The 20,494-nt window shown below is 45.1% G+C and overlaps 2 protein-coding genes across 2 annotated transcripts; both read right to left on the bottom strand.

Annotated features, from left to right (window-relative positions):
- Nucleotides 1-670: 670 nt before the first annotated feature.
- On the bottom strand, nucleotides 671-2,078 carry LOC123075567 (epoxide hydrolase 3). The gene is made up of 3 exons (XM_044498139.1): nucleotides 1,730-2,078; nucleotides 1,076-1,644; nucleotides 671-981 (listed from the first exon to the last, which is right to left on the bottom strand). The coding sequence occupies exons 1-3, from the start codon at nucleotides 1,985-1,987 to the stop codon at nucleotides 837-839; spliced, it is 972 nt and encodes a 323-aa protein (XP_044354074.1). The 5' UTR covers nucleotides 1,988-2,078; the 3' UTR covers nucleotides 671-836.
- A 4,714-nt stretch (nucleotides 2,079-6,792) lies between these two features.
- Nucleotides 6,793-9,749, bottom strand: LOC123080600 (tRNA (guanine(26)-N(2))-dimethyltransferase). The gene is made up of 6 exons (XM_044503540.1): nucleotides 9,130-9,749; nucleotides 8,462-8,662; nucleotides 8,239-8,338; nucleotides 7,702-7,905; nucleotides 7,547-7,609; nucleotides 6,793-7,332 (listed from the first exon to the last, which is right to left on the bottom strand). The coding sequence occupies exons 1-6, from the start codon at nucleotides 9,702-9,704 to the stop codon at nucleotides 7,225-7,227; spliced, it is 1,251 nt and encodes a 416-aa protein (XP_044359475.1). The 5' UTR covers nucleotides 9,705-9,749; the 3' UTR covers nucleotides 6,793-7,224.
- Between the last annotated feature and the right edge of the window lie 10,745 nt (nucleotides 9,750-20,494).

The raw sequence follows: 20,494 nt of genomic DNA, 5'->3' as shown, positions 1-20,494 counted from the left end.
GCAGCGCCGCCACCCCCCACCAGCAGATCGCCACGGCAGAGGGAGGCCGCTCACAGCCAAGGGCGCCCATGCCACGCGCCGTGTGCCGACCAGATCTGAGCGCCGCAGCCACCCATCCCCGGCCTGCACGAGCGTGCCACCACCGCGCCGCTAGCCCACACCGCCGCCGCACCTTGGCGTCGATGCACCGCCACGCCCGCCGCCAAGCGCCGCGCCCTCGACCGGCCGCCGCATCCCACGCCGAAGCCACCGCGCGGGGAGACGAAAGAACCCCACCGCCGACGGCGACGACCAGGCTTCGCCCGGCCGTGCCCTCGGGCGGCGGCGAGGGAGGAGGAGAGTAGGGAGGGAGGCCCGGCGGTGGCTAGGGTTCCCTCTCGGTCGCGCGTGGGGCGACGCGAGAGGGAGAGGGTCGGGGAGGGGCTGTTTTCTTAGTACTAACATATTTAGGAGAACAAAAGAAAAGCAAGAGTGAAAATGTGTCATTAGTGCATTAAATGTTTTGGAGAAATGGTTGGTATATGGATTAACTTCTCAAAGGATAATCTTTTGAGAAGTTAAAACTTTTAAAGGGAAGGGTTAGAGATGCTCTTGTAACCTCAATCCACTATCCATGTTGAAGCATTTCAAGTGGATGTACATATGAAAATGTTGAGATGCAAAAAAGAAGTAGGCAAATTGCGCGGTGCTGGCTCCCTCCATGGTATTATGCATCACGTACACTCATAATATCTTGTACACGGGCAAACAATCAATCAAACTGCAACAAATGGGACCCCAATTCTCTGTGAACAAATTAATTAAGCACTCTCCAGAATGATCGATCGATCTACTAATTAATTTGCAGACTCCTTGGAAGCTTCAGCAGTGGCGTATGCCAAGAACTCCATGAGGTGCTGGTTGTAAACGCAGGGCCTCTCCAGGTGCACGAGATGTCCGGCCTTGTCTATGCTCTGCAGCATCGTCTTCTCCCCGAGCTGCCTGTGTATACCCCATCAAAAACCATCTGTTAATATCTCAGCTCATACGCTAGCTAGCTTGAGCTTACGCTCATGTCTGAACCTTAGGAGCTTACTCTTTCATCGTCTTGGCGAGCTCTATGTTGAAGATGTTGTCGTTGTGTCCCCAGAGCAGGAGTATTTTCTGCGGCAAAACGGGGACGGTGGCGTCTTTGTTGCTGACCACCAGACCTTCCAGCAGCTCCGCCCTTTCCTTGCGGTTGGTGAACATCACCTCGAGGAAGTCCCTGTGAAGGCGTTCCGGGAACCAGAGCCTCCGGTGGGCGGCGATGGAGAGCAGAGCCTTGAGCCCCTTGACGGACTCCGGCAGCAGCAGCTCCGCCGACGACCGGACGCCGATCCGCTCGAGCGTGGCGTCGCTGATGGAGTCGGTCATGGCGACGACGGAGCCCGACACGACGAGCGAGCGGACGAGGTCGGGGCGCGACTCGGCCATCTTGAAGGCCACCATCCCGCCGTAGCTGAACCCCACCACCGTGCACTCGTCCACGCCCAGCTTCCCGAGCGCGGCGGCCAGGCACTCGGCCTGGAACCCCGGCGACCGGTCCGTCGACGGCGACGTGGAGCCGCCGAAGTAGAGCAGGTCCGGGATGTACACGTCGTAGTGCTTCGCCAGCGCACCAACCTGGACAGCATGAATGGATTGATCAACCATAACGACGGAATGTACGTAGCATAACAAAGTGCTGCTGCAAGTACAAAGTGCAAACCTGGAACTGCCAGGTGACAATGCCTTCGGCCGCGAAGCCGTGCACGAGCACCACGGATGGCCGCCGGGAGTTGGCTTTCGTCTCGCTCTGCTTCTCCTCGGGCGTGACGGTGGAGCTGTTCCCGGGCACCTTGTCCTTGGGCACCCAGAAGGTGAGCACCGTGCCGGCGCCGTCCACGTCGACGGTGTGCTGCCGGAGGCCGGCCCACTTGATCAGGAAGTGGAGCAGCGGCTTCTGCGCCTCCACCAGGTTCACCATCCTATCCTAGCTACTACCTGTGCTCCTTGACTGCTAGGTGGTTCCTGGATCTACGCACAATGCAATGCTGCTGCGTGGGGGAGTCAGTATGGGTGGTGACCTTATATAAGAATGGCAGACGACCTGGCTGATGCACGGCGGGTCAAGGATACTATTCGGGCGAACTTTTCTTATAGGCATTCAACTCCTTCCGGTGGTAGGGCAAGTTCTTCTTCTACCGATCTGGAAATTTTCTTTAAGGCATTCATTTCCTTCTGGTGGTAGTTGCAAGTTGTTCTACTATCGATGGGTGAAATAAAAATGCTTTCACGCACCGAACGGAACACTATCTTTTGCTAACCTATCACCATCGGCAGGGCCGTTATCAAGCGAATCAGACACAACTATTGTTGGTTAGCAATTGTGGATGGGGTTAGATGAGCTGCCCTTGCCTACTCAGAGCAACCGCAAGGGCTCACTTTGGCGTGGAATGCCGCCATGGGCACGAGTTAATTCCACGCCACTGGGAAGACGACATCCTCATGTCTGTTAGAAATAAATTAACATATGCCAATAGTTAATTAGCATATGCTAATTAATGAACCATCATTAGTGAAGCGATGTCCAAACCCAAACAGTCATGTCCTATGGAAGCATCCCTTTACCCTTAACATGTAACTGCCATATCCCTTTGGAGGTATCCCCTCACCGAATTTGTTTGATCTGCAGTTTACGCGCCTCGCTTGATCCTTTGGAAAATAAAACGAAATGGACTCCAAGCAAATGATCGGTTTTCGTGATTGTCATTAGATTCATCAACTCAAGCCAGCCATGAGATTTTAACTGGTAGAGGAACCTCGTCCTGACGCTTTGGCCAGATGGCATGATGCTCGACAGTGACATGCAACCTCGACTTGAAATTCGCACAATCAATAGTACAACCTTTGTAAAATAATACTCCCTCCGTCCTAAAATAAGTGTCTTGAGCTTAGTACATTTATTATGGGACAGAGGGAGTATAAGAGTGTTTAGATCACTATTTGAGTATTCTAATTCTAAATGCTCTTATATTAGTTTACAAAGGAAGTATGTCACATGAATTGGACGCTTCAACTGTACTATTTGCAAACCTATCACTGTCGGCTGGGCCGCTATCAAGCGATTCAGACATTGCTATTGTTGATTGGCAATTGTGGATGGAGTTAGATGAGCTGCTATTGCCTACTCAAACCAACCACAGTATTGCTCGGCCAGTGCTCACTTTTGCGTGCAATGCTGCCATGGACGCAAATTAATTACGCGCCACGGAATAGGCGACTTCCTCATAGGGAATAATTAAAGAACCTTCATTAGTGAAGGGGCCCAACCCTAAACAGTCACGTCACTATGGACGGCATCCCTTCTCTCTCCCCTAATATGTATGTACTCCTTGAACTAAAACCACAACAGTTATATCCGAACCAAGGATTGCCATCGCCTCGAGGCATCCCCTCAGGCCATGTTCGGTTAATCCCCTTGCCACAGGGATTGATGGGGATTGGGGAGGTTTGAGAAGGATTTTGACTTGCAAGGGATTTAATCCCCTTCAATCCCTTTCAAACCTCTTCAAACCCTCCCAAACCGAACAAGGCCTCAGGGAATTTGTTTGTGCGTCACTTTATCCTTCAGAAAATAAAAGGACTCCAAGCAAATTATGTGTTGCTGTAATTGTCATGAGATTCATCAGGTCGAGCCGGCCAGTATAGATTTTAATTGGTAGACGAACCTCGTCCAAAATGCGTGGGACAGCGGCATGATGCTCGACAGTAACGTGCATCCTGGACATGAAAATCTTTTGAATCTAAGAACATTTTTTACTGTCACAAATAAATTATGAATCCAAGGACATGTTTCGAACACCAGGAACATTTTTTGAATACATGAACAATTCTTAAATTTCAGTAGCAATGTTTTAATTTGATTAACATATTTTGAATTCTTGAATATTTTTTATGGATTCCGAGAATAATTTCTGAATTAGAATAATGTTTCATTTCGTGAACACTTTCTAAACCCAGAACATGTTTTTGCTATCCTGAACAATTTATGAATCCAAGATCAATTTTTTCAGCTATCTTAACATTTCTTTGAATCCACGAACAATTTGTTTCATTTATGAACATTTTTTGAATTTCATGAACATTTAATCTAAAGTGCAATTCTTGAGTTATTCACGGAAACTTTGAATTATTAGAATATTTTTTAATACACATAACTTTAGAAACCCACACACAGTTTATAAATTCCAAGAATAACTTTTGAATTAAAGGAACAGTTTTCGCATTCCATGATTTTTTAATCCAAGAAAAAATTTCAGTTCCACGATGTTTTTTGAATCTGAAGGACAATTATTGCATTCCAAGATCACATTTTGGGTTACAGTTTTTTTTGAATCCAGAAACAAATCTCAAATTCCATGAAAAAAATTGAATCCTGCAACCATTTTATGGATGCCACCATTATTTTTAAAATTTCAGGAACAACTTTTGAATTTCAAGAATAATATGTTAATTATGTTGACATTTTCTTAAGCCACAGTTTTCTTTTGAAATCTGTGAACATATTTTGAATCGGAAGACAATTCACAGAACAAAATTTGAATTACATGCATTTTTCGATTCCTTGAACACTTATTGAATCAAAGAACAAACAATTCCAAGAATAGATTTTGAATTATAAGATTTTCTTTAATCCCACGAACAATTTTCAAATTCCAAGAACATATTTTGAATTATGACTACACCATTTGGACCCCAAGAACATCTTGTGAATTCATCAAAAACTTTTCATTTTTAAGAACAATTTTTGAATGTCGTGTACCTTTTAAAAATGAGAACAACATTTTTTTGTGTCCTAAGCACAATTTTTTAATTCAAGTACATTTTTGAAACACTTTTGCTTTGCCGCCTAAACACGATGTACACCTATACAGTGGGCTGGGCCAGGCCATCTAACTTTTTTCTTTTGTAAATTTTAACATGTAAAAAAATGTGAGCGTGGCGGGAATCAAACCAACAACTTCCTGTTCAAAGTATGACTCTATAACCAACCAGGCACAGTCATTATATATGATTATATACCTCATTCTAGTCCTTTTACTCTTTACACTTTACACTTTACACTTTCCTCTTTCCTTTTACTATTTTCCTTTTTTCCTTCTTTCTTGTTCCTTTTTTTCTCTTTTTTCAAACGGTTTTGTTCGGTTTATATTTATATTTTTTCGTTTTCCATTTTCATCTTCTTTTCTTTTTTTATGTTCCTTTGTTTTCCTTTTTATTATGCAGTGTGCTTGGAGAAGTGAACATTTATTGAATTTTTTTGATTTTTTTTGGAAAAGTGAGGATTTCTTGAAATTTGGAGCAAATTACTGTGCTTGGCACATTCTATTTGAGAAGCTCCTAGTCAGTGATTTAAGCGCCGGTTAAGAAGCTGGCAGTCGCTCGCATCCCAGACGGCCGCGACCCAATATTGCACAAGGTGGGTTGCCCCGCTTGCTCGCCTCACCCGTTAGCTTTGAAAGAAAATCATAAATTCAAGAAAGTTAAGAAGTTTAAAATAGAGTTCATGAATTATAAAATTTGCCATGAGTTAAATTTTAAAAGTGTCATGAATTTTTCAAAAGTTCAAAAGTTTGAAAAAAGTTTGTGAATTTAAAAACTTTAACGACTTAAAATGTTAAAAAGATCATGAATTTGGAAAATTTCATGAATATTAAAAATTTTCATGGCATAAAATTTTAAAAGTTTCTTCAATACGAAAGAAGGAACGATTTTTGAAAATTATCACAAATTAAAAAAATAAGTTTGCAGATTTGAAGTTAAGCTAGTTATGCGTACCAATTTGGAGTTAAGCATGTAGTGTGTTGGGAACGGGAGTTCTTCAACACCATAGTTGTGCAACTATGCTCTGAACTGCAAATTGTATTGCAGTGCCCAACTCATTTTCAGGTGGCCTAAATCCAGCCTAGCTAGGATTCACAGGACTTTCGTATTTGCAAATTGCCATCACATGGGCCCGTGATATACACACGTTGATACTTCCAATGTACATTTGCTATTTACCAAGTAATCTGTGTATTTGCAAATTGCCATCACATGTGTATATCACGGGCCCGTGAATAAATAGCAAATGTATTTGCAAATTGCCATCACATGGGCCCGTGAATAAAATCCTTCTTCGTCCATGACAGCTATGTGTTTCATCAAGTAACATTGTTGTTATGTTTTGGGATCAAAGAGATACCGATATCAAATGAGCATGCTAGTTATACACATCAATTTGGAGTTACACACGCGTAGTTTGTTGTGAATGGGAGGCATTCGGAAGATTAGTTGCACCACTATGTTGTGATCTAGCATGTAGAGGAGCCTGGCTGGTGACACAACTCCTTTGTTTTTCCTGTAGTATGCCATATATCTTTGATGCCAATTCTGGTACGTTTGCTATTTATTGGATTCAAGAGGGCTACTGGTTGGGTGCAGGGGCTGAAAATACTAACCAAGTATCTGGCTAGCTCCAGTCTAGTTATGATGTACACGACTTCCATATTTGCAAATTGCAATCACGCCAGCCCATGGTAGAATGCTGGAAGTCTTCTTCTATCAATCATAAATATCCAAATAAACTAGTATAAAATTTGCAAGGTTTCAACTTTACTTAAGTAAACTTTAACTTATGGCGACCCTAGCTTTCCACAAAAAGCACAGTTTTCACCCATCCTGTTTTGTGTTTTCTGTGTTATTATTTTCTTCAGATAAAGGTGCATTAATATGAGAGTAAATAAAAAATTTATAGAATTTAATAAATTTTTCTGTAAACTTGGTCAAAGTTTACAAAGTTTGACGTAAGACAAAGCTACAGTAATATGCAGAGTAAATAAAAACAGAGGGAGTAGTAAGGAAGAATCTTCAAGAAAAAGAACGCTACTGTTACAAACAAAGCAGCTGAATAGCTACAATGTCCTATCAAGAACTTTGTTGCGCATGAAACAACCAGCTGCACGCGCCAAGATCAAAACTTGCAACTTCTGTTGTGTAGGACAGCAAAATGTGTTCCGATTTCAGACCACTGCCAATGAGCAAGCTCTCTTCTGGTTTTGGAACCGTGTGTTCACCTGGAACATTGAAGAAACTAGAGCGCAAAGCCACAATTTGTGCAGTTTAACAATACACACATTGTGGAGTTAGCAAAATTCAAAGTGTGTACTGTGTAGTTTGCGGTTAACGCAAATTTCGGATCTCCCGTGCGACCACAATGCATGAACTGATGGGACAGTTGGTCTTGACGGCGTTGGCACCTATATGAGATCTACAAGCAGCATAACCTTCCTGTTCACATTCAGAGTATGATAACATTTTCAGAGTCAATGCTCATCTACTATATAAAATGATGAAATGGCAACAGAATGTTCCCGAACTGCATATGATTATTAAGGAAAGCACAACTATGTCATATAAGAACCTAAATGAAGCACCCTGGTCATTCCTTAGGATTTAGCAAATTAATCATACTTGATATAACAAAAATGCAAAAGTTGCATACCTTCTGCAATGAATGGATGAGAGTACCGAGCGGTGGAGAGTTAACTTTTGCTCGGCTGGCAATCTGACATTGCATAACAAATTTAGCTTGACTTTACTCAACAATTGTACATCACAGTCATTTTAATATGTACAGATTCCAACTGCAAGACATACCTCATCAAGTCTTATATATCCAGGCGGTAACCTTGGGTCACTCTCCTCAATCATGGTGCCAAGAAGTTTTTCCAAAGTGACACCATTCTCACTTGTGTGTGCCCATCCCCATTCTACAGCCAAGTTTAGCATTTCTGTAATGGAAGAGCGATCATGTAGAGGACCTGTCCAAAGTGGGCCTACAACTGTGATTGAAGTGGCATCCTGTAAAATAAAATGGTTATTATATACTACCATAACATCAGTCAAATATTTAGTTCTAAACATGGGCTAATAAGATCTTTTGTGGTACAGTAATCAGCTTATGTAGAAATAACGATTAACTGATCAGTAAAACAGGATATTTATCAGCTTCAAATAATATAATTTCTCTATGAGAAAAAAAGGAAAAGGAGTAAAACACTAAAGGAAAAGTAATTTCCAAGTCCTAAAATCAGTTCAGTAAAACACATGAAACGACTAGAGTTGTCACATAGCCTGACTATGACAATGTTGTCGCTAGGTATTTACTACTGCCGCATGATTCAATGTACCTACTGTTCTATCTGCACATCCGCAAGAAATCTGCCCCAATTCGTCAAATCCAAAAGTCTGAGACTGGCCGCAACTCTTGCAATGACAAATGAAACCATAATTGCTGCCAAAAATAGAAGGGGCTTCAGTAACTTAGCATTCCATTATACACACAAACTGGCTGTAGGTTATCTGGAAATAAAGATAAAAAAGAGGTTATTTGGAAATAAAAGAGTACTGAGCCAACCTGATGCCATCTTCTTTTCCATGGCATAATCGTACCATTGCTCGAAAAATTGGACCGTGGTATGCGTAATAAGAGAATACTGGTTCTATGTGAAATCCAAGCATAGCTGCTTCGCGGGCAGCCCCACCTAAAAGCATTCGCAAACCAATCTCATTCGGATATGGCACTGGACGAATGTATGCTCCATATGAAGACAGTGAGCTAAGAGAACAAAATGTTATGTGGCTGACATTTGCAAACAGACTTGAATTCGTCTTTCAAAAAGAAAACATCATGTGAGATTATATATAACAAGACGAGTGTATACATACAAAGCAAAATTGGCCCAATGTACAGGACAAAAGGAAGCATTCTGTTTGACTTATATTCATCATTGGTATTTTTCAGTCTGACAAAACAGTGATATACTGACATACACAACAGAGAGTTATTGAATATGTAAGCAATCTGTTTGGCTTATGTTCATCATTGGACAATCTTATTACAGAACAATCAGCAATGCTAACATCATCCTAGTTTCTTATACAGCCTAATCTGATTTTAGTAATCAGCAATGCTACTTAATAACCACACCTGAGCAAACTTGTACAGCCTAATCTGATTTTAGTAATTTCAGACTTTTAACTGGATACCAAAAATCCAACAAGTAAAGTAAGGCAAGAGCTTACCATTTTCCGCCATAACCTCTCGCCGACCGCCAATCTGTGGAGGTGAGGTAGAGAAGGCCCCCAATCTTGAGCGCCAAGAAGGCCGCCCGGATGTACTCGGCCTCGCTGCCGAACGAGTCCACGTCGATGACGTCAAAGTACTCGCGGCGGAGGTACCTCTCGGCGAGCAGCCGGGTGGCGTCAAGGTGCGACACCACCCACCGCCTCTGCCCTTCGGGAGGCACGGGCTCGAAGCGAGAGAAGTTGCCGACGATGACCGGGTGGAGCGCGTCGGAGGCGTCGTTGGCCCAGACGAAGTCGGCGCCGGCCTGCGCGAGGTAGCGGAGCGCGCGGACGCCGGAGCCGCACATGGCGTCGAGGCAGAGGAAAGGGGCGGAGGGGTCGGGGCGGCGTCGGCGGTGGAGGGTGGCGGCGAGGACGGCCAGGTCGCGGCCCGGGGCGCTGTCGCTGCGGTAGAAGGCTGAGCCGGGGTCGAAGGAGACGCCGCGCTCGGAATGCGTGCAGCGGGGCCGCAGCGGGGCGCGCCGGCCGGGCTGGAAGGAGACGGCTGGGGCGGCGGCGGAGGCGGACGCCATGGTGGCGACAGGAGGAATGCTTTGTGCTTTGGATTAGGTTCAGGCCCACTGCGCAGTTGCACCTACTACTAGCTTGTTTTTACTAGAGTACAAGATAGAGGAAAGTATAGTTTTCACCTCAAATTCATCTTTTATTTGTATTTTTGAATTAACTGGCCCCCAAATCTTCTTCAAGTTTTTGCTTCACGGTGACTGACGCGTGGGCCTCCCTAGGGTGCAGCCTTTCAAGTTTTTGCTTCACGGTGACTGACGCGTGGGCCTCCCTAGGGTGCAGCCTTTGCAAGCGTTTTTTGGATTTGATTAGACTGCTACACGTTCACAGACTGGTCTTTTTAAAAGATCGGCCAGGCTCGTGGGCTGTCAGGTTTGGCGCATCGGCCCCCTTCGTCATTGCAAGATAGGTACTGTTGCATAAAATTTTGGCAATATAGATCTCACTGCAGAAAATTTCTGCAATAAAGGTCTTGTTGCAGATTTTTTTTGCAACTAAGTTTTTATTGTATTTTTTTTCAACAAAGACTGTTGTGGATTTTTTGTCTTTGTCTTTTTGCAACATAGCTAATGATATGCGAGAAACTTATGCAACGTTGGTGATGTTGCAGAAGTTGTAAAAAAATCGCCAGGAGCCAGCGGCATCTCACCTAGGACACGTGTTGTGCGTGCCAGGCGGCGGATGGGATCCAGGAAATCAGCCGGTTTAGGGGAATCATTTCCCATTTGATTAACAATTTTTACTTGTGTAGTGCATAGACCGGGGAGCTCTGTATAATACTCTTTTGGGCTGGCCCATAACAAACACGTGTGTGCGCTCTTGCTCGTGGAAAAACTAACCATTCGCTCGAACGAAAATCAGCCGGAGAAATATCGCTGCTCTTGGTTATGGAAGACAGACTATCTAATTTTGACTTCAAACGATATATGATGTAAGAATTTCTTTAAAACTTTGAAAATTGTTTATGAATTTTTTAAAAGTGTTCACAAAATTTGAAATATGACCGAATTTATAAAATGTCCATAAATTTCTAAATTTTTTACAATTTTTAATGCTCATGAATTTCAATAATCATCACGAATAACTACTAGTATAGGAAATTCTTGCTTATATCTGACTGGATTTTCATGATATAATATTTACTTTTTTCAAATGATGATATAATATACTTTAACTATGCAACTTACAAAATAAGCTAATCACTTTACCTTCCTTGAATCCTTTAGGTTTAGTTTATTTTTTATACTATTTATTTTCTTTTATCTATAACGGATTGACATAGACCAATACATGAGATTAGCCGGAGAATACCAGCACCAACATGCTCCCCGAAAAAAAAACCCAGTACCAACATGCGCATGTTATGTAAACACCCACTGAGTTCACTTATGATAAGACCTATGAATATTAGACCAACGCCCATATCTAACCACACAACAGCATGGTGTTCATGTTGACCATCCCAGTGAAAATAAAAAATCATCCGCAACGGCGAAGACGTCACCGCCGGGCTCTCGACCAATTTGAGCGTCAGTTCAAGGATCAGCTGCCTGACAATGTCATGACTGCTCTCCGTGGCCTGTTCAAGATCGACGACGCGCATGCTGCTGCGGTGGAGGAGGCCCTCATTGGTCATGGGGGCGCAGCAGCGCTGGACCATGAGGAGGAGGTGCAATCTAGCACCTAGGTTGTGTTCGTTTGTTGTGCTGTCAGGGTCTCTAGTTTATCATGTTAGGACAACCAATTAACCTTCTTAGTTGGAATGTAAGGGGATTAAACTGCCCAAACCGACGGGCCACTGTTCACGAGACTATCGCTGCAACTTCGTGTCATTTGGCTTGCTTACAGGAGACCAAACTTGAGGTGTTGGACCAGTTTACGGCTTCCTTCCTGGGAGGGGCCAGGCTCAAAAGCTTTGCCCACCGGCCGGCACTGGGCACTAGGGGCGGCATCCTGCTGCTTTGGGATGACGGCGTTGTGGCTGTGTCTGATATTGTGCTCTCGGTGTACTGCCTATCGGCCACAGTCCTCATCCGCGAGTCTGGGGTTTCCTTCAAGATCACGGTGGTCTATGGCCCTACTGCTTCCTCTTGCAAAAACGCCTTCTTCGCGGAGCTCCTGGCTTAAAAGCCACCTCCAGGGACCAAATGGCTCGCTCTGGGTGACTTCAACCAAATACAACGCGCGTGCGACAAGAATAAGCGGAACATCAACCATGGCCGCATCAACCGGTTCCGTAACACCCTCCACGCATGCGAACTGAGCGAGATACACCTGCAAAATCGTCGTTTCACTTGGAGCAACGAGCGAGACAACCCCACCCTTTGCAAGCTCGATTCATTTTTCTGCAACGCGGATTGGGATCTTGCCTTCGGCACCCACGTGCTGCATGCTCTTTCCACTTCGCTTTCGGACCACTGCCCTCTCCTTCTCGCGGATGATAGTGGACCAAGGAGACCGCGTTGCTTCAAGTTTGAGAATTTTTGGACGTCCATGCCGGGCTTCCAGGAAGTGGTGGACAAGGCTTGGAGCGAGGTGTGCCCTCATGTGGAGCCGTACCTGCGACTCTTCCACAAGATGAAAAAAGTTAGTGTCAGGCTAGCGGAGTGGAGTCGAAATCTTTTCTCGAAGGCGAAGCTTCACTTGCATGCGGCCCTCTTGGTGATACTCCGCCTTGACGTCGCCCAAGAAGACCGTGAGCTCTCGCCTGGGGAGAAAGACTTGAGGGCAAAGCTAAAGAGAAGGGTGGTCAGTCTTGCGGTCCTTGAGCGGGCGAGGAGAAAGCAATGCTCTAGAATCTCAAACTTAAAGGAGGGAGACACCAACACCAAGTTTTTCCATCGAAGGGTGAATGCACGCCGGAGAAAGAACCACATCCATAGAATTAAGCATAATGGTGGCTGGGTCACTGGACATGAGCAGAAGGAGGCCTTGATGCACGAGCATTTCACCAGCGTGATGGGGCGGGGGACTTCCTATCCCGTGGATTTCAACTGGGACGCTCTCGACTTTGGTAATCATGACCTCTCCGACCTCGACAGCCCCATATCTGAGGAGGAAGTGAGAGCTGCCATCAACGAGATGCCCAATGACAAAGCGCCCGGCCCGGACGGTTTCACTGGAATTTTTTTCAAGAAATGTTGGCTCACTATCAAGACTGACATCATGCAAGCCATCCACTCCTTCAACAATTTGCATTCGGCAAACCTACACTGGCTCAACGCTGCGAACATCGTGCTTCTCCCCAAAAAAGATGGGGCGGAGGAGATAGCTGACTACAGACCTATAAGCCTCATCCATGCCATCCCCAAGATCATCGCGAAGGTCCTTGCGCTACGGCTTGGCCCTCACATGCACGTCCTCATCTCCAGCGCGCAGAGTGCCTTCATCAAGAGGAGATGCATCCATGACAACTTTATGTATGTGAGGGGCCTTGCCCGCCGCCTCCATAAAAACAGAACTCCAGCGCTGCTATTCAAGCTCGACATCCGCAAGGCGTTTGACTCTGTCAAGTGGGAGTACATTATTGACCTCCTGCAGCGGAGGGGATTTCCTCCGCGCTTTCGGGAGTGGATCACGGCCTTGCTTCGTTCATCTTCCTCGCGAACCCTCCTCAACGGGGTCCCAGGACCTATTATCAGGCATGATCGTGGCTTTCGGCAGGGAGATCCGATCTCTCCTCTGCTCTTTGTCATTGCCATCGACCCTTTGCAGCAAATGCTCGACCTCGCGACCCGTCGTGGACTTTTACACAAGCTTCGGGGGCGTCGTGCCATTCTCCGCACATCCCTATATGCCGACGACGCGGCGGTCTTCATGGCTCCTATTAAGGAAGATATCGACAACTTCGCTCAGATCCTAAACTACTTTGGCAAGGTCACGGGCCTCTGCACAAACTTCCAGAAAAGCTCGGTCATCCCAATTCGATGTAGAGACATCAACCTCGACCACATCCTTGCAGCCTTGCCGGCCTCCCGCGCAGCTTTCCCCATCAAGTACTTGGGGCTACCTTTATCGGTTCGGCAGCTGAGGCGAGGCGACTTCCAATTCCTTGAGGACAAAGTGGCGGCCAGGCTGGTGCCGTGGGACGGAGAGAATATTACCGCCATTGGGCGCGGGGCGCTTGTCAAGTCCGTGCTAGCCTCTCAGGTCATTTACCACATCATCGCCCTTAGGCCTCCATCGGGCACCCTGCTGAATATCACAAAATTGGAGAGGGCATTCCTTTGGGCGGGCTCTAATAAGACAACTGGGGCCAAGTGTAAGGTTAACTAGGAATCAGTCTGTCGGCCGACTGACCTCGGAGGGCTTGGCGTCCTGGACTTGGCTACGTTTGCGAGAGCCCTTCGGCTTAGATGGCTGTGGTTCGAGTGGACTAAACCTTCCAAGCTGTGGATTGGAATGGACAACCCTTGTGATGAGCTTGACCGTGATCTATTGTATGCCTCGACGCGCATAACCATTGGCAACGGGGCATGCGCCCCATTTTGGGACTCCCCATGGGTTAATGGCGAGAAACCTTCCGGCATAGCACCTCTCATCTTCGAGGCTTCCACGAGGAAGAAATGGAAGGTACATGAGGCTATGCATGCGGGCGCGTGGCTGTCCAAAATCAAGCTCCCCAACAACTGGACAATGGAGCACATCCGGCAGCTTGTCACGCTTTGGGCTCGGCTGAGGGCCATCCCCCTCGCGGTAGACGCCGAGGACACCATCACCTGGAAGCATACTGCCAGCGGAATCTACTCTGCCACATCCGCGTACAGTGCGCAACTCCTTGGGCTGGCCAGCTCGCCCATGGGCTTCCCCGTTTGGAAAGCATGGGCTCCCCCTAAGATGAAATTCTTTGCTTGGCTGGCAATCCAAAACCGAGTCTGGACGGCGGATAGATTGGAGAGGAGAGGGTGGCCGAACTGCGGCCTATGTCCACTCTGCAAGCAGACGTTGGAATCGGCGAGCCACATCTTCTTCAAGTGTCGGTACTCCATTAGACCGTGGGGCCTGATCAAAGGCCGGCTCAAGCTAGACTACCTCGACATCTCCTCCTGGATCACGATGCGCTCCATCAAGGACTGCTGGCTCAACATGTCCAACTCCAGCATGCCCAACCGGAAGGCGATGGCTTCTCTTGCTATGCTGACCTGCTGGACCATTTGGTGCGAGAGAAATGCACGGGTGTTTCGTCACAAATCCACGCTTCCGTCTGTATTGTTCTCCAACATTAAGAGCGACGCCAACCTTTGGGTAATTGCGGGTGCTAAGCACTTGGGTCAAATCATGCCGGGAGAGTAGTGGCTTTGTAATATTTTCTTTCGCTTTTCTTGTAAAAGCAACTCTAAACTCCTTAATTAATGGATGAGGCAAAGCTTTTGTCTCCGTTTCGGAAAAAAATTAAAAAAAGTAGGACACGGAAATGGCATATGGACTACGTGTCTATAGCCAAGTGCGGCGGAGTGCGCCGTCCCCTCTAGTTGACTTGATGGATCCATCTCAACTTTTGTGCTAACAACGCCTCCGACACGCGTGATGGGATGACGGGATGGAGCGCGTCATTCGTGCAATGTTAAGACTCTTGGATGGCTTGTTTTTGCAAAATGTCCATGACCGTCGTATCTAAGATCCAATGGCTCGGAAGTCCGTATCACGGTACCATCTAAGATCCGGTAGCACCTAATATTTTCGCCTGCCATCCAATCCAGCCGCTAATATCCATTGTTCTATCACATTAGATAGTCACACGGATGACCCACCCCGCTATTTTTGCGGAATCCCGCGGTCTCTTTTCCTAACTCATGACCCTGCATGTGATGGAGATTAACACGTGTGATGGAGATTAACTAATGACCCTGCATGTAAAGAAATCATTAAAATCTTGAAATGTTAACAGAGCCATGCATGCAACGCAACCCTCCCGTCCAAAAAGCCAAAGCACATGACGCACCATGCCCAAAAATGCTAGACGTACGGGGTCCTACATGTCTCTACGGGCTCCTTCCTAACAAACTAAACATGCCCCCCTCCCTGATTTTCAGGTGGGTGGGGCCCCTCCCTCTTCTTAGTCCAATCACAAATTGGCAGCTCAAACTCACCCTATAAATGTCGGTCGATGTAGCATTGCTGCACCATGCATGTTTCTTCTTCTCTAACGGACGAGAGCGCAGGCCATCGAAGGCCGCCCACCATCGGCACCCGCATATCATCCTCTGATGAACATCGCCCATCCCTCCCCCAACCAAGCTTTAAAAAATGCACACACGGCATGTTTGACCCAGTCGCCGCTGCCCATTGCCTTGCTGTCGAACACTCCGTCCACCGCACCATGTCGCCTCTTCGGTGCTTGCTCCGCCTCCCTCACGTGAACCTGCTCTATCAGTCGCGCCCCATTCTAGCTGGCGAGAGGAACGCGGGAGCTGCCACGGCCTCTAGGGAACTGGGGCTATCAGCTTACGAAAAGGAATGCCTTGCACTATTATTACTGGTAGATCATTGGCGCCCTTACTTACAGTATGCATATATTCCAGTTTACACAGATCAAAAGGGTCCTTTTGACTTGACATAAGAGTCCTTTTGACTTGACATATCAATGAATCAACACGCCTATTCAGTAGCGACCGTTTACGAAGCTAATCGGGCTGCAATATGTGATCCAATAAGACAGGCTTAGCCAACAGGGTTGATGCGTACATGCAAAATAAGCAGAGATGTTAGCAATCTCTCTCTGCAAACCTACCTGGCTAGAAGCAATCCAACGCAACTACCAAAAAGATGCAACTGCTACACAACGCATGAGTAAGCTAACATTGGCCCCTGATAGTGAACCTGGATTTACTCTTCAAGATGGGTGATCAGGTTCAGGGACACGCGTGGACCGGAGGCAATACAAAGATACAATAGCATCTCATTCGTGCTCTGCATGCAAGCACTGGAGGTGATATGGAGGGTTCCATGCAACCTACAACCGTGTTAAAAGGTTGTCTGTTTGGCAAGGGATGAACCAACATGTGAAGGTGATGCTGCGCCTGTCAGCAAGCCAAGACGGAGCGTGTTTCGCCAGCCGGACTACTACAACCACTACCTATACCTCAGAAACTCTGGTATGTTGTGTCTCTCGACTTTATTGAAGGCTTGCAATGCTCAGGGGATATGACACGGTGATTGTTATCATGGACAAGTTCGACAAATGTGTACATTTCGTGTCGTTGACATATCCATTTACAACTTTACAAGTGGTCATGGTGTTTATGAAGGTTCTTCCGTCTACATGGACTATCCATGGCAATTATCTTGGATCGTGACAGGATATTCACGAGCAATCTGTGGCAGGAACTGTTTTGGCTGTGTCGCACGGATCTAAGGCTCGGCTTATCATATCACCTACAAACTGATGGACAGGCGGAAAGAGTCAATCAATGCCTCGAAAGATACCTTAGGGAGCCGTGGGAGCGGTGGTACCTGTGTTCAGACATGCCCCTTGATCATGCTATCTTGTAGACAGAGCGGGTACCGGAGGTGGTGCTCTAACAATAGACTATGCGTGTGGGCGGTGCGTCCCGACCGCGAGTTTGCCTCCAGTGGAGCAATTTTATGGCGTCACTAGCTACATGGGAATACCAGGCGACTCTCCAACAACGCTTTCCCACATCGCAGCCTTGGGGACAAATCTGCATGCAAGAGGGGAAGGATGTCACAACTGACATGACCCCACCCGTTATTTAAGAGGAGGAATATGTGGGTTCGTGAACCGGGTGGAGTAGTGGTGTGTTTATCTAGAAAGTGGGGCTAGGGCCGCGGAGTCAGTGAGGAGTCATTGTGTGCCACTGTTTGTGTTAAAGGACGTTGATCCTCTTGTTGTCGGGCATAGAGAATTATCATGAATCAAAAACAGAGAGAAGAGAGAAGTTGTTCTTTCTCCTTCATATTCCTAACCCCTTTTCTCTATTCCCAACCACTTCACTTCTCTCCTCTCAGACCCGTTGCATTCCCATTACAAGTGCCCGGGAAGTCAACAATGTAGGCCAGAAGACACTTATGATAGTGATCTACGTAGCACATCCCCACCTCAAAGAAGAAAACTGCAAAGATAACCCACAAATATCCAAAAAAACATACAAACATTGTTGGTCAAATCAAGATGAATAAGTGGAGACCAAAATCGACCTAGTGCAGGAAGATCCGACAGGGACACACCTTCACATGGCATCCATCAACACTAGGCGCATTGACATAACAAAGCTAGATCAGGAAGGACATTATTACAACATGGGGATGACACCTCAGTCTCACCGCCCCAACCAAGACACTGAGATTATGTAAAGCCCATCGCCACCCAGGATTGCATCTTGGCGCCTATTGTCTGATGACACTAGTGCAGAACCGGGCTTTAGCGCCGGTTCGTAAGGGCCTTTAGTGCCGGTTCTGCAACCGGCACTAAAGAGTGGAGACTAAAGGCCCCCCCCCCCTTTAGTACCGGTTCGGCACGAACCGGTGCTAACGTGCCACCACGCGGCACGAACCAGGCCCGGGTGCGTGTAGGACATTAGTACCGGTTGGTAACACCAACCGGTACTAAATGTTTGGGTGTGTTTTGGTTTTAATTTTTATTTTTCTTTAGTTTTGTGTTTTCAATTTAATTTAGTGATTGTTTTACATTATAATGAGTTGTTAAATCATTAGGTGAAAGTACCGCAGATTAGTTTCGACTGGATGCATGTGGATCCTAGCTAAGTGATCAAGTATATGCCATATCCATATTACTTGATCACTTAGTGATCTAAGTAATATGGATATGGCATATATTTGATCACTTAGCTAGGCTCCATCCAGTTGAAACTAATATGCGGTTTCTTTCATAAATGATATAATAACTCATCATCATCATCATCATCATCATATTAATATAAAAACTCTTGCATCATATCATCACCAACAACAGTATATACTAACTAGCAAAGATATCATCGAGTTCAACATGGTCATGATATTATAAGCGTTTATAACACCACAAAAGCAAATCACTCTTTGAGATTAAGTTCAGGACGAAGAACACAGACACGCATGAGAGGACAACAAGTACTAAGAGTATGATAACTAGCTAAATCACTCCTGCTGCTCTCTCTCAAGTAAAATAGCATAGAACATGTATAGCTCTCCTGATTCATCATATTGGAGCATGCAGATGAACCTGTCTCCTAATCGTGGGCTGCGCTTCTGATTGCTTCCCTCTAGTACTTCTCTGCGATCGTTAACAATTTTGCTCCAATCTTTCACTATTAAGCATTCATCGCTTTCAGAAATCCTGAATGCACTCATATGCACTGTAGGATATCTTGGCCGTAAGCTAACAATTGACATGCGACCTTTAGTCTCGATCCACTGAGGCACAACTGTCATCGGGAGTCCCTGTTAAAGAACATCGTATAGTAATTAATATACTTAGCAATGAAAGTTTAGCTTGAAAAATAATGTATGCAAAAGATGCACTGAGGACTAATAGTAAAAATCTTACCATCTTTCCTAAATACATGTGACCGTAGTTCAATACGATCACTATTGGTCGCATGTTTTGAGTACTAAGATTTTCAAATTCAGGAAAATGATTTCTCTTAACAGCATCAAGATCCTCAAGCCATGAAACATAATGACTTATCTCCTCGCAGTTTAGTTCAGCTCCGGGACAGTCGTAGGTCCTGTCTACCAAGCGCCGGACATGTTTGCTTGAATGGAAATAAGCTGTCAATAGAAATTAGTTGTCAACTATTTTTGAATAAACAATATCAGAGACATAAATATGGTTGAGAAACTCACATAATGGTAGAACTGGAGGCGTCTGCACATCGACCCAGATGTCTCTATTACCTTCAATATCATCTTCCGGACGAATATCAAAGGTGATAACCATATCATGCTCAAATGCATAAGCCTTGCATAGTGCTTGCCAAGTTTTGCATCAAAATAGGTGTACGTGTCTGCATTGTATAATTTGATGTTGAAAGTATAACCATGCTCGGTCTTCAGGTAAACTCTCTTTACCTCCATAGTTTCCATAGCAATGAAACCTATCTTATCCAAGACAAAAATTCTTGCATGGCAGGGGATGCGCTAGTAGAATAGTGAAAATTTAAAATTATAAGTTGAAGCAAATGAAGCATATATAAGTCATGCTTAATTACGAAAAAAGACTTGTCATTGTGACTTACTGTATCCACTTCGAAGGTCTCATCCAGCTTGATGCTTAAGCGCCTATCATCAACAAGGAAATTTCTGTCGCACAGGCCGCGCTGGTCTTCACAGAATTCACACTTAATGAAATCTTTTTCGTCATCAGACGACATTTCCTATGTTCATATAGGTGAAACATTAAACACTTACTAGTTCTATTAATTCAACTAATTCAACTACTTCTATTAGTTCAACTAGTTCTATTAATTCAACTAATTCAACAAAGCATTTAATAAAAATAAACTTGTTCTATTAATTTTCTTACTAAAATAAAGTAGTTAGTTCTATATAGTAATATTTTAATTAGATCATCAAATCTCAGATATCTAAATTTTCTTACTAAAAATAAACTAGTTCTATTAATTCAACTAATTCAACTAAGAATTTACTAAAAATAAACTAGTTCTATTAATTTTCTTACTAAAATATATAAAGTAGCTATATATATAGTAATATTTTAATTAGATCATCAAATCTCATATACCTAAATTTTCTTACTAAAAATAAACTAGTTCTACTAATTCAACTAGTTCAACTAAGCATTTACTAAAAATAAACTAGTTATATTAATTCAACTAGT

Source organism: Triticum aestivum, chromosome 3D (assembly GCF_018294505.1).
Source record: "Triticum aestivum cultivar Chinese Spring chromosome 3D, IWGSC CS RefSeq v2.1, whole genome shotgun sequence".
Lineage (NCBI taxonomy): Eukaryota > Viridiplantae > Streptophyta > Magnoliopsida > Poales > Poaceae > Triticum > Triticum aestivum.
This window is presented reverse-complemented; position numbering and strand designations above follow the sequence as displayed.

What these genes read in the sequence shown, in the direction of transcription:
- LOC123075567 (XM_044498139.1), bottom strand. Translation starts at nt 1,987, where the DNA reads ATGGTGAACCTGGTGGAGGCGCAGAAGCCGCTGCTCCACTTCCTGATC. An exon ending in TTGTCACCTGGCAGTTCCAG is followed by an intron (nt 1,645 to 1,729) that starts GTTTGCACTTTG and finishes CATGCTGTCCAG; the next exon opens with GTTGGTGCGCTGGCGAAGCA. An exon ending in CTCGCCAAGACGATGAAAGA is followed by an intron (nt 982 to 1,075) that starts GTAAGCTCCTAA and finishes GGGTATACACAG; the next exon opens with GCAGCTCGGGGAGAAGACGA.
- LOC123080600 (XM_044503540.1), bottom strand. Translation starts at nt 9,704, where the DNA reads ATGGCGTCCGCCTCCGCCGCCGCCCCAGCCGTCTCCTTCCAGCCCGGC. An exon ending in GGAAAAGAAGATGGCATCAG is followed by an intron (nt 8,339 to 8,461) that starts GTTGGCTCAGTA and finishes TATTTTTGGCAG; the next exon opens with CAATTATGGTTTCATTTGTC. An exon ending in GATATATAAGACTTGATGAG is followed by an intron (nt 7,610 to 7,701) that starts GTATGTCTTGCA and finishes ATGCAATGTCAG; the next exon opens with ATTGCCAGCCGAGCAAAAGT.